Genomic DNA, 14397 nt, shown 5'->3' on the forward strand with positions numbered 1-14397 from the left:
GCATAATACTGCTTCTCAGTTCAGATTGGTACTATATTTATTGGACTGCAGATCCAAAGCCTCAACTCTATCCGTGAGATCTCATTTAATTTTTTAGTTAGTTATAGACTTTGTTATATAAATTACTAATTGAAGGTTCTTCACGGATACTTGGCCAGGGGTTAATCAATTTGTGAAAAACTACACCATGCATTGTTGGGAAGTGCATGCACACACCACGAAGCTAACACCCACCTAATGCTTGTACCACCAACACTATCATGAAGCAATAATTCAACATTGTTGACATTCTAAAGCTATAAGACTGGTCAACCAGACCAACAGTTTCATGACTTCATGTTTCCTCAAAGAGCTTCAAATTAAAATAACCAAACATGTTAATTCTAATTATAACAAAACTCATCGTGTTGACACTAGCAAGACAAAGTGAATAAACTCTAAATCTTTAGAGTCCGTAATATTCTTTCATTTGGAAGCACTATAAATTCCGAAAACAAAAACAATAATCATCAAAGATCATTGACGAACCTTGATGAAGTATCCAGTGCCAATGTTCACGAAGACTTTAGGCATCGTCGAGAGTGCAAGAAACGTAGATAAATAGACACCGTTGGAGGCACCAGCATTTCTACCCTAAGAATACAAATAGAGAAATCAAATGTGAAACCCTATAAAATCCAAAGAATCAAGTAAACGGAGTAAGAAAAAGCAATTAGAAGAATAAAAAAAAGACCTCGATGTCGGAAGGAGTGATCGTCCAGTGCATATGGAGAGATCTGGAGATAGATAGTGACGGCTTTAATCTTGTTTAAGCTGTCCTGGAGAAGATTCACGCTCGCTAAGCTGTCTCGGAGCATATTCTCCCCTTGTAAGTGATAGTGGGTATGAGGTTGCAACTTAAGGGGAGCATAATCAAGTTTGTGTATAAGACCTATCTCTAGTTGCCTTGCATTCTAGGATTATTTTTTGGATAAATTATATCCCCGAAGTCACTTTATTTCCAACAAAAAAAAAAAAAAAAAACAAGAGTAACCGCAATTCCACCTTTTGGTTGGTATTATAATTTATATTACCTTTTAAAGATATTATTGTGCAAAGGCCATTAAAAAAATCACCATTGAAAGATAGGTTGCTTTGGATAAGTTCTATCCATATGATTTTTATCTCTGGAAAACATCCATCAAAAAGCAAAGAGCAATTCCACCTTTTGGTAGGAATTATACTTATCCTCAATTTTTAAAATAAAGTGCTTCCTTGAGATATATCTAATAGATGGTTGTCAGACAACAATAGATAATTATCATCTTGAATATATCTAATCCAGGACAATCTATCCTACAATCAAACAGCCTCACTTTTCAGGGACAGATCTTATCCCAGACATTTGAGCATCAAACAAAAGATAAATGTAAATAAATCTGATATAGGACAATCTATCCTGCAATCAAACAAAAAGTTTGCCAGCAATTAAGGTCACTTACAAAAAATAACTCCTTCCCTGAAAAAGAAATCCACAGAGTTCATTCATTTATCAAAGATAATTCTCAGCCACCATATTGAAGAATATTTATCATTTAATGAAAAACAGAAACATGTTCTCACGATTGAATAAAAATCCAGCAGCAAAACCTGCCTGCTGGAGAATTACAATAAACACACCTCCCAGTACCTTGATAAATTTTGGATATATACTCTCATATATTGACGGATACAAAACAAGCTATCATGAGGGGAAAGAAAGAAGATACCTTCACGAAATGAGATGCACGAATGGTGATCTAGTCTTCTGATTTAGTAAGATTTTGCAAATATTGCAATTTCATTTGCTGGATTGCCTGTCATTAAACAAGTTTTCTGCCCAGGTGGTTGTTCGAAAGGGAAACACCTAATAGTTGCACCAGTCTCTTCCTTCACCTTTAACTCCTCTGCATCACTAAGTCAAAAAGACAGTGCACCACATAATACTTGATAAATAATCAAAATGATGTAAAATGCATAGGAACATGGATGAAATTAATACCTTGCTGACCATGGACCTCTTGCCCATTTGCCTTGAATGATTGCTGCCTTGAGCTCATCATATGAGTTCACATCCAAGATGTTACTGTACGGATAATTTCTTTATTTCAACATAAAAAGAAGACCGTATTGTCTATGCAAACACGTATGAAGATATGAAACAATTCAAGATTTGAAACTTCATAAGGTTGACCTATCACACCAGGAGTGTATTAATATGCCGGGCACTACATAAAACAGCATTGAAATGAAGTGAAGACTGTGTTCAATATATTTGGTGACTGTTAACTCCAAGGTTCTACTAGCTTCTTGTTTAGTGCATTGGGAAGTTCAGCCCATTTATGCACAAGACATCTTAATCTTCATTGGCAATAATGGATGAATGGTTTCTGGATCTTGCCACACATGGGATTGTAGAACCTGCAGGGATAGAGAGGTTGACTGTTTTCTGAGAATAGGGACCAGTAACTCTTGCTATTGGTTATCTGGACCAGTCAGCAAGGTTGATGATTTGCACCTTTGAGTGATGGAAGGGAATTGGGAGGCTGGTTTTGGGTTGTTTGTGGTTAGTTGTGTATATGAGGTCAAGGTTTTAAATTTCAGTTTCAGTTTCCGTCGGTACAGAAACAGAAACATTTCGGTTTCGAAGGAAATCTAGTAAAATCACGGGAATGTATGGAAACATATGTAAATGATGAAATTCAAGATGAAACTTTGGAAAATGCTAGAATAAGCACAAATACATATTTAGAAATTATTACATAATCAAGAAAATCATCCATAATGGCTTAATCACATCGAACACCAAGTGACTTGCGTTGTCGCACATGTCTTGAATAGTAAAGTCAATAAAGAAGTCCAATGTAATGAAGTATAATTACAATGACCAGTCTCCCCTCTACGGACCCCAACTCTATGTCAATACCACATAAAGTTACAAGGTATTATTGGTCTCGTGCCGATCTAACATCCCAAGCATAAGATACCGTTACTTTGCTATGTAGTTCAATGATGTTGCCTACCAAATATCATTCTCTTCATTAATGAAATGATATGAAATACAAGTCATAACATCTTTCCATTTTTTTGTCGCTCCATTCATTTCAGTCGAATTTCAGGAATTTCGGTTGAATTTTTGAGAATTTCGATCGAATTTAGGGAATTTTGGTCGAAATTTCGAAGAAATAATGACGTGGCAAGAATTCATGTAGATTTCATTTCAGTGGGGATGGAAATGGAACATTTCAATCGTTTCGGGGAAATTAAAAAACATGTGCAGGGGTTTAGCGGCCGTATACGGTTTGGGTGACACCGTGTCCCGATACATGTATTATGCTTGGTAACTCATTAATAAAATATCTTACCATCAAGAAAAAAAAATGCCCAGCCTGAGAAAATATTAGTATGATGTCTTATTACTTTTACAAAAATATCACTCAATTTTTTATTTGCAAAGCGTATACCTTTCAGCTAAGAAAGTTTTTGAAAATCAAGAGATAACATCTATGGTTTTAAAATTCCACTGAAAATCATTTCAAAAAAAAAAAAAAAAATTCACCGACACCAGCACAAAACGAGTGAAATGTTTCCATTTCCATTCCCCACCAAAATGATACTGAAATCGAAACCAAAATCGTTATTGCATTAGTGGTACACTATATCGGTATGTAATATATAATTATATTTATGTGAATTGAATATTAAATGTGGTGTCCATATTATCTATAAGTATTTATATGAATAACATGTGAAATGTGGTATGTACTGAATTATGAAACATGTGTGACATCGCATGTCATAGGTATTCAATGTTATCAAACTACTATGGATGGCTATCGTGCTTATGTGATGGGTTCTAAGTGTGTATTTGTGCTTGTTCTGGTATTTCCTAAAGTTTCATCTTAAAATTCTATCATTTGTATGTGTTATTATACGTTTCTGAGATTTTACAAAATTTCCAACCAAAATTGAAATATTTCTATTTCTGCGGCAACCAAAACATCTTTTGCTTAAGTGTAGAAATGACGATAACGTTGAGAAGTATAAATTGGCTAGAAAAGAAGCTAAGAAGGTAGTACGGAAAGCTAGAGGCAAGGCCTATGAGGATTTGTACCATAGGTTAGGGACGAAAGAAGGTCAAAAAGATGTTTACAAGCTTGCTAAGATGAGAGAAAAGAAGAGCAGGGACTTGAATCATATGAAGTGCATCAAAGACGAGAATCAAAGATTGTTAGTAAAAGAAAACGAGGTTAAAGAGAGGTAGAGAAGTTACTTCGATAAGTTGTTTAATGGAGAACCCGTAGCGAATTTGATAACACTTTTGATGATACAAAACGGAGGTTTGTTCGTAGAATCCGAACATCAGAGGTAAGAGTAGCTATGAAAAATATGAAATTAGGTAAAGCTATGGGGCCTGACGTATTCCAATTGAGACTTGGAGATGCTTGGGTGATGTGGGTTTGGTTTGGTTAATTAGATTATTTAACAATATTTTGAAGACTAAGAAGATGCCTGATGAGTGGAGGAAGAGTACATTAGTACCTATTTATAAGAATAAAGGCGCTATTTAGAGTTGCACCAATTACCGGGGAATTAAGCTAATGAGTCACACCATGAAGCTTTGGGAGAGCGTAATTGAGCATAGGCTACGAAAAGAGACTAAGGTGTAAGAGAATCAGTTTGGCTTCATGCCCGGACGATCGACTATGGAAGCTATCTTCTTGATTAGGCAGTTAATGGAGAGATTTAGAGAAAATAAAAAGGACCTTCATATGGTTTTCATTGATTTGGATAAAGCATATGATAGGATTCCCAAGAGTGTTATGTGGTGGGTCCTTGAAAGTAAAAAAAGTACATACTAAATATGTTGATGTGATTAAATATATGTACGATGCAGCAATAACTAGTGTCAGAACTACGGATAGCACGTCTAGTGAGTTTATAATTACAAAAGGATTGCACCAAGGATCAGCTCTAAGCCCTTATCTTCTTACGCTAGTTATGGATGAACTTACGGAGGGTATCTAGGATGAGGTGTCGTGGTGTATGTTGTTTGCAGATGACATGGTTAATTGACAAAACCAAAGCAGGAGTTAATGATAAGTTAGAGTTATGGAGAACTACTTTGGAATCCAAAGGTTTTAGAATGAGTAGGACTAAGACATAGTATATGAAGTACAACTTTAGAAATGTGAGGAGGCGGGACCAAGGAGAGATTGAGGAGGATGTAAACCACAGAATAAGAGCAGGTTAGTTGAAGTGGAAGTATGCTTCAGTAGTTCTGTGCAACCGTAAAATACCTACCAAGTTGAAGGGAAAGTTTTATAAGACAGTTGTGAAGCCAGCCATGTTCTACGACTCAAAACGTTGGGCCACCAAGAAACAACATGTGCATAAGGTGAGTGTAGCGGAGATGCGAATGCTTAGATGGATGTGCAGACACACAAGGTTAGATAGAATTAAAAATGAAGACATCAGTAAAAAGGTGGGAATGGCACCAATTGAGGAGAAGATGAGAGAGCACCACTTAAGATGGTTTGGGCATATCCAACGTAGGCCTTTGGATGTTTCAGTGAGAAGAAGTAACTCATGCCAAGTTGTTGGAGTAAAAAAAGGGGCACACCGAAAACAACTTGGGTAGAAACAGTGATGAAAGACTTGATAGCTAGGAACATAACAGAGACCATGACCTTGGATAGGAAGGAATGCAAGAAATTGATCCATGTAGACGAATCCAACTAGTGTCGGGTTTAGACTTAGTCAATTTGAGCCAGGTAGATTCTTTCACCTTCTTCATAAAAATTTTCTTAAGGATTCATTAGCCGAACCCAACTAGTTTGGGACAAAGGCTTAGTTGAGTTGAGTTGAGTTGAGTTGCGGCGACCAAAATCGAAACTGCAATCGAAATTTAAAACCTTGCCCAAAAATGTAATGAAATAAAGAGAATAACATGAATGAAAGAACTTGATGGAGCATAGTTTTAAAACTCCCCTGCTTCATGGTGGACTCCCCCGAATCGACTCCTTTTTCATTGACTGTGTTCAGCGTTTTGCCCCACCGCGTTCCATGTTTTGCCCTACAGAGTCGATAAAAACTTCTGACTCTCCCAAGTTATGACGGCGTCAACTGAGTACTCAACTGCATTCTTGGCCGTGTCCGCGCTAAGTCGACAATTATTTTTCTTGGCTGCATTTTGACCTGCATCCGCGTTTTTAAACACTATGATGGAGGATCGAAGTCAATGAAAGTTTGTAGCCGCAAACCTAAACCTGCTGGGTTAAAACCTGATAGCTAGTGAAGCCACAATTCATTTAAAATAAGAGTTGTTTTTCTTAACCCAGGCCACACGGGACCAACAGTCAGCATAATACCACTACAGCGTCTTTCTTTTAGTGTGGAAAGGTTTATTGTCAGTAGGACTTCTTATTAGATAGGAAGTTTATTTTTAGTTGGAGTCTAATTAGAAAGGGAACTACCTTTCAAAAAAAATAAAGGGAACTGAAGTTCCTTTAGAAAGGCATATTAGTTACTTTTTTAAAAAAAAACGAGAGCAATTGGAATGAAAAAAGCTCTGTTGAAAAATAAAATTTCTCTTTGAAAAGTTTGACTCCTTTCTTCTTTGGTGGTAAGGGTGTCAGTTTGGGCTCGGGCTCAGAAGCTCGCTTGAGCTCAGCTCGGTAAGGGCTCGGCTCAAATCCTTAATGAGCCGGGTCGTTAAGCTTAATGAGCCGAGCCCGAGCTAAATCGGGCTCGGCTCGGCTCGTTAAGAATTTAATATATTTAAATATATATATTATATATTAATAAATACACTAAAAGGGTCGTCCAGGGAGTGAAAGGGGGAGGCAAAATATGTCACTTCTTTTTTGGAACCCTATTTGTTGCTTCGACCACCCCCCATGGTGTAAAGAGAGTAGTCAAATTACACTAGATAGGGCTGTCCAGGGAAGATGAGGGGGTGTGAATATATCATTGCCCTTTATATAACCCGAGCTTGGTAAGGCTCGCGAGCCACTCGCAAGCCGAGCCAAGCCCGAGCCGAGCTCTTGAGCTTAACGAGCCGAGCCGATCTGGACCAAGCTCGGCTCGTTTACACCCCTATTTGATGGTGAGTCTACTCCAAGAACACCTTCTAGAACTAGGAGATGCTTTTCTAGTTGGACTTTTACGTGGTGAGACTCTTATGTTTAACTCTGTTTGCTTCTTATTCCATCTCATTATGTTGAATCTAGATATAATTTATATGCTATTCTAGTAGATTCTTATGTTGTGTTGGCCATCATGCGTCAATTTAGAATCAAAGATTAGGTTAACCATAATGTCTACACTAAGTGGAAAATCTTACACTCTGAAGATGTCGGAAAGCCAAAGTAATGAGTTGATGTTGGATCAAGTGAATGCTAGGGAGAGAAATGACACAAAAAGATGTTGAACAATGATTCTCATGAACTGGATGATAGAATGAAAGGGTTATCTAAAGAAAACCATGAAGAAGAATGTGTTGTAGAAGGAATTAGTAATCTGGAGCCGCCAAAATAGATGGGATCCATTTTGAGGGGACCGTGCCTGATAATCCTACTTATGGGCAAAACTTGCAGAAGGCTGAAGCGTTTTGTTAAGAAGATTGTGGGGATTGTGTGCCCATACTCAACTTGTAAAGACATCGTCCTCGAGTTCAAATCTTTCGAAAACCTTAACAGGTTTGATGTATGGTTTAGATCGGGAAATGAAACCGATGAGAGGAAGATCCAGAACTAGATGTAGCATTTTTATTTTTATTTTAATGGTAGAACTAGATGTAGCATGAATGGTACGAGAAACATCGTTGGGGAAAAGGTCGATGGATCTCACAAAGGGAGAGGAGGTTGTGTAGCGGAGTATGACTGGAAGGAACTGTGCCTAGGACTAGAAGTGTGGTTGACACCAAAGTTCTAAATTTCAGTTTCGTTTTCAATCGTCACGGAAACGGAAATTGTTAGAAGTGTATATGTGCCTAAGGGCAGTTTAGTCTTTGTACTCATTTCTCTCTTTATATAAATAGAGAAGTGAGGGGAGCAATACCCAACTCTCACACCATTTCTCATTCCTTCTCCAACCTGCTTTTCAAGAGACATGGCCATGAGAAGTTAGAAGGTTTTTGTGATGTAGGCTGGGCAGGGTCACCAGGCAAGGGTCACCAGCAGATAGAAGATCCACTATGGTATATTGTACATTCGTTGGGGGTAACTTAGTGTCATGACGAAGTAAGAAGCAAGATGTAGTAGCCAAATCAAGTGCAGAAGCCGAATACCGAGCCATGTCACATACTAGTGGAGAGCTTATCTAGTTGCGTACTCTTCTATCTTGGCTTCTCCTCCTCATCCCCAGCTCACTTGTATTGCGACAATAAGGCTGCTATTCACATTTCCACCAATCTTTTCTTTCAAGAGTGAACCAAGCACATAAAGGTGGACAATCATTTCATTCGCCAGAGAAAAAGGGGGGAGATATCCACTACTTTCACTCGATCAGCAGATCAGCTAGTTGATGTTTTTACCTAGTCTTTGAGTAAAGCTAAGCTACATGATATTTGTAACAGCTAGAAATGCATGATATATACATTCCAGCTTGAGGGGGAGTGTTAGAAGTGTATATGTTCCTAAGGGCAGTTTAGTCTTTATACTCATTTCTCTCTTTATATAAATACACAAGTGAGGGGGAGCAATACCCAACTCTCACACACTTTGTCATTCTCTTCTCTTACCTCTTCTCATCTCTCAACAGAAATGTTTCGGTTTGAGCTGGAAATTTCGAAATCCTCTAAAATCATGGAAACTTATGGAAACATATGCAAATGATAGAATTTTAAGATTAACTTCAGGAAATACCAAAACGAGCTCAAATAAATACTTAGAAATTATCACATAAGCAAGTAAATCATCCATAATGGTTTAATAACATCAAACTCCTAGTGACATAAGATGGCGCATGTCTGATAATTCAGTGCATATTACATTTCACATGTACCACATTTCACATTAAATCATATAAATATTTATATATAATGCATACACCACATTTCACATGCAATTCATAAACACATAATTATATTTCTTTTTTTGAAATGGAAAACATATAATTAAATAATACATGATACTGTAGCATACCACTAATGCACTTACGATTTTGGTTTCTTTTTCAGTATCGCTCTGGTGACGATGAAATGGAAACATTTAGGTCATTTCGTGTCAGTTTACATGGAAATTTAAAACCATGGTTGAGGGAAGCAGTCTTGACTAGATACCATAATTGAGAAAGTGGTGAAGAGGAAAAGAGGGCACTGGGGGGGATTGGATTCGCAATATGTGCAAATTTTCAAATTTCATGCGTCGAGTCACCTGATGGGAGTGCAGCAAATATTGGAATGATCTGTACGGAGATGGTTTTCCGTCAGAATGTGGTGATGGAGGGTGAGGGCCGGACTTGGGAGCATCTAATTCAATGGAGTGGGGTCCAGGAGGGTTCCCGTTGTCGATAGGTATGACTGATGACAATTTCAGGCTAAAGACACCCCCGGTGGGGTGGGGTCTTCACTTCATGTGGTGAAGTGAAAAAGTGGTTCAACAGTCGAGGATTTGGTTTGGTGGCTAACGGGTGTCCTAGGTGTGTGCAGCATAGTGAAGGTAGAGATGGTTAGCCAGTCCTAGACTTTGATCTCTGCACAGGGGATTGTGGAAACGGAGGAGCATGCTCTTAATACAGGACAGATACTATATTATGTATACTCTAATACTAATTGATGTAAATCTGATTCTGGTATGGATGTTTTAATACCAAATAATGCAAGAGGGATCTTATTATGGATGTTACAATGTCTATTGATATAAATTTTATCCAAGTATGGATGCTCTGATACAAAATGATGTGAAACAATCTGATACTAATCGATGTTAAACAATCAAATCCAAAACCCTGAAGATCGAGAAGATTTTAGACCGTGTTGAGGGGCATTCGTGGTGTTTCAACATGTTTGGCGCCCTGCTATTAATGAGGCAGATCACTAGACCTGCTGAGGAGTGGAGAATCTGGAGACTTTTGATATCGTACCTCCTTGAGGTTTTTCCTTTCTGTTGTTTCCTTTTTTTATTTGGCTTGTTATTGACCATCTTGGTCCCCAAACCCCAGACTTTGCCCTTTTCTTTTTAATAACATTGTTGTCATTCAAAAATAAAAATCCTATTACCATTCCAAAAATAAATAAATAAATAAATCCTAGTGATGGGAAGCAAACATATCCTCGTATGGCATATAACCAAATGGACACTTTTTAGAGGAATATTGATCATGGAAGAAAATACTATGTAGGCCCAGTTCATGACATTACCAACTGAATAACGAATATGAATTGAAGTGACAGAATTTCATGGGAAGATAGATCCACATGCTCCATTCAAAGAAAAAAGGACAGATCCACATGCTTTCCCAGATTGGGTGACATCTTTAGACAATTATTCGATCAGTAGAACATGTCGAAAGATTGAACGGTCCATTATTTTAAACTGGAGTTGCAAAGGACAACCCCGAATTCCGGGGTGTAGAAGAGCAATCATCCCGGAACGGTCCATTATTTTAAACTGGAGTTGCAAAGGACAACCCCGAATTCGGGGGAGTGTGGAAGAGCAATCATCCCAGATTAGCTTACCTCAAACCATGAGTTGGGAAAAGCTGTTTTTACTTCAACAAGGAACAATGTCAGTGGAAGAATATGTGGAGAGATTTAATGATCTTAGTATTTGAAGATGAATCACTAAATATGGGACATCAATGGTCTCTTGTAACAAAATAGGTTTGAGCACCGAAATTTGAAGGGATTTGTTGGCGGTTAAATTATGTGGACTTGATGAGGCTCATCAATTAGCTCTTAATATTGAATACTTGGAGTTTTGACGGCTTGTTTCCCAAGCTAGGGAGTCTACTAACTGAAAGTGTTACCAATATCATGCGTACTACACGGAATAATCCAGTAAGTGTGACGATTTATCTAGGTAATAAGTAACCAGAACGCAGTTTCTCCAAACTCTAATTCAAAGGGGAAGGTTGTTACAAACTCATCTTGGTTTGATGGGAAAGATCAAGAATGTTTTAGATGTGGTGGTCGAGGACACTTTGCAGTCGTTTTCCCATCGAGGAATATTAGTTTTCGTGAAAGAGAATGGGCGGAAGAGGAGGAGCTAGATGAAAGGCAGACAAAAGAGTAGGAAGAAACCCAAGAAGATATTGGTTGTGAACCAACATCTTCCATACAACATGAACGTGGCATCTTAGGAGAAGTTGACAAACTAAAGCCGAATAGTTGCCGAACAAATAGCCACCCATTAGGGATATCCAACACACAATTGACTTAGTGTCGGGGATCAGTTTCGTCCTTTAAGCATGGCCATGTCTTTTGAATGAAATTGTTTCTTCCACACGTAAACCTTCCTCTCTCGCCATTTTTCTTTTACCTGTTCGATCAAATCTTCTTTCTCCAGCAGAGGAACTGGAATTCACGTCCATGTTAAAGGACTCTAAGAGATCAAGGAGGGTAAAGACGAGTTTCCTTTTTTTTTTAATTCGTGTCTGTCAAAACCCTTACCCTCCCTCCTTTTATATAAGAGAGGACCGACTCTTTGAGTGCCTTGAGAAATTATTTTTCTCGTTTCCATAACTACGATGCATTAGGATGCGGGATTAGTACGAAATCCTTTCGTATACCTCTCTGCGTATTTTCCTCGATTTCTAGGATCAGGACGCGAAGTGACGAATATGAATCTGTGGCTACCTTTTCGAAGATCCAAATGAGGGTGAAATGACATCCTTCTCCTGCCTCGGGACTCGGCGAAATTTTAAACCTTGTTTAGTCTCTCCTCTTTTTTGGCTCTCCATTCTCTCCACGCCACGAGTAGGGTCATTTAATGCCCTACTCTTAGTCTTAGTCATTTCCAGGGGCCGACCTTCTTCTGCCGCTTGGTGCCGTGTTCTCAGCATCCCGGCCAGTGAGGATTCAACCTCATTAGAGCCTAATTTAAATTTGAATCTAGGGTGCAACAGTCCTTTGTCCTTGCCCTTGGGGAGATAATTTTTATCTGTTGACCTCGGCAAAAGTAGCCCTCTCCTCTAGTGCCGGAGTACCGGTGATTGGCACCACGCTTTCAACTGGATTCTGATCCTCCCCCTGATAACGTTCATCGTTTTCATGCACATGACGTCCATTAATGACTTCTACGAAAGGCATGGTGATGGGGACATCAACAATGGGCGTGAATTCAAGGTTTACAAGTGTAGACGTGGACGAGACTGATGGTGGAGACTCTAGCATGGGCCACAGACATTGGCGTCTTTTTTTATTATTTAACTTCTATTTTCGTTATTTTATTTGTAGCCTACTCTTTAGGCATCAAATCTCATCCGTTTGGTGTTTTTTGGTATTATTAGAAAGGTTTGCCAATTACCTATCTAATGAGCCCAAGATCATAAGGTTTGGATGTGATTTGAGCAATTTATGGCGTTTTTAGGAAGTGGTATAGGTCTATTACGGGATTACTATTTTAGGTAAGTTTTTAACTTTTATTTAGTTTGCTTTGGATTAGATGAATGGTTGAGATTAGTTTCTTAGGTCTTAAGTTATCTTCTAGGGGTTCTTTTCTTATAAATATAACTTATGAAAGCAATGTAAGGGACTTTTGAATATTGAATAAAATTGATGATTTTTTTTTTTGTGAGCCATTGAAGTTTGGAACTTTTCTTCTCTCTCCTTGGTGGCTTGGAGCCATTCTTCTCTAAGAAGCACGGGTACGGGTGCGGGGTACGGGTACGACACGACACGGGTACGCGGGTACGTGATTTTCCAAAAAACCCGGGTGCGGGTACGTTCAGGTACGTTAAATATAATAATATTTTTTATTATTTTATTATATATTTATAAAAATTTAAAACAATTAAAGAACAATCAAATTACAATTAACATCACCAAAATAGCAAAATCTAATATTACTCCATATTTCATAAGTTCCAACTTTAAGTACAAGATGTTACGATCGCATCATTCATTAGATACAATGTCAGTCGCCTCATCTCCAATATCATCATCTACATCATCGGTAAAAACAACGGCTTCCAAATCCGGCTCATCGAGTGAAAGGCTAGCAACTTCAAGCACCCCAACATCCTCAAAAGAGTCAAATGAATCTCCACCTATGTCCCACATCCTCGTCTCTCCCTGTGCATACTATGGAGATCGTCTTGATAGAAGACGAAGATTACTATGAACAAAAACCAAGTCCTGAGCCCGTTGTGGAGTTATCTTGTTCCTTCTCAAATAATGCACAAAGGAGTAAGTGCTCCAATTCCTCTCGGCACAAGATGAAGACGAAGGCTGCATAAGAAGCTTCAAAGCTTAGCTTTGAAGCATAGGAGCACACGTACCGTGGACAGCCCACCAATCATGAGGCTCTAAAGTAGCTCGGTCAATGATGGAATCAACGTCATTGAATAATCCAGACTTCATAGAGAAGTGGGCAAACTCCACATTAGCCTTCGTGCGATCTGCTGAATTGGGAAAGTACCTTTTGAGGCACTTTACCCTCTCTGCATAAATCTCTGTATCCTTATGTGGAGGAACACGATTTGAACCGGCACTAAGCCATTCTTCGCTGTAATACCTTCAAGAATAGAAAAAATAATTTAGTTTCATGTTAAAAGTAGGAAATAAAGTTCACAATGAACATAACTATTAATCTAAATAAAATTTGAAGTCACCTAACCTTGGATTCAATGAATGAGCCAAGCAATGAAGCGAAGTGTTGCTCTTGTTCCAACGATCAAAAAGAATTTCTTGCACCACTTCATAAAAGCTAGACTCTTCTTCTTTTCTCTTTGCTTCCTTCCTATAGATTGCTGTCTTCACTTTCTCAATCATCGTGTCCTACATATCATAAACCAAATGAAGACAAGGCTTATCCGTGTCACACTCTCTTAGCATGTCATACATAGGAGATGTAAAAGAGAGTATGTAATCGATAGAATCCCACCAAATGTCATCCAACACCTTCTCTTTCACAAACTTTGCTTTTCCTACATCATCATCTCGATAGCAATTCCATTTGTCACTAATCACCATCGATTGTAGACCTTGCTTTAAGAGTTTAAATCGCTTAAGCATCACAATAACACTAGCAAAGCGAGTCTCGGCAACGGAAAGCAACTTCAAACTATTGAAGTCGTTGAATATGGCCAATCTCATCGAATGATTCATGATGAAATTCTTCACTAGCATGACATCTCCCGCAATATCCGAGATCCAACTACATTCTCCATAGACAATTTGATTTACTTCGACATTCTTTGCCGCACAAATGTTCT

General features: G+C 38.4%; 1 protein-coding gene across 8 annotated transcripts in view; it reads right to left on the reverse strand.

Annotated features, from left to right (window-relative positions):
* Window positions 1-339: 339 nt before the first annotated feature.
* Window positions 340-14397, reverse strand: part of OVA6 (Class II aaRS and biotin synthetases superfamily protein) — a 29031-nt gene continuing 14973 nt past the window's right edge. The window contains exons 10-13 of one of the 8 annotated variants that reach the window (XR_013253659.1): window positions 2021-2104; window positions 1749-1933; window positions 734-818; window positions 340-628 (exon numbers count right to left, since the gene is read on the reverse strand). Coding sequence is in view for 1 of the 8 variants with exons in the window: in XM_077389822.1 (XP_077245937.1) it covers window positions 1792-1933; window positions 2021-2104 (226 nt within the window). In the remaining 7 variants the exon portion in view is untranslated. Of the gene's footprint in view, window positions 634-733; window positions 866-1499; window positions 1934-2020; window positions 2105-14397 lie in introns of those variants that run through there. The other 7 variants (XR_013253653.1, XR_013253656.1, XR_013253648.1 and 4 more) reach the window with 7 other exon arrangements.

This window comes from Tasmannia lanceolata, unplaced genomic scaffold, assembly GCF_043159265.1.
Source record: "Tasmannia lanceolata isolate RefF3 unplaced genomic scaffold, GAP_Taslan_0.1 ptg000002l, whole genome shotgun sequence".
Taxonomy (NCBI): Eukaryota; Viridiplantae; Streptophyta; class Magnoliopsida; order Canellales; family Winteraceae; genus Tasmannia; species Tasmannia lanceolata.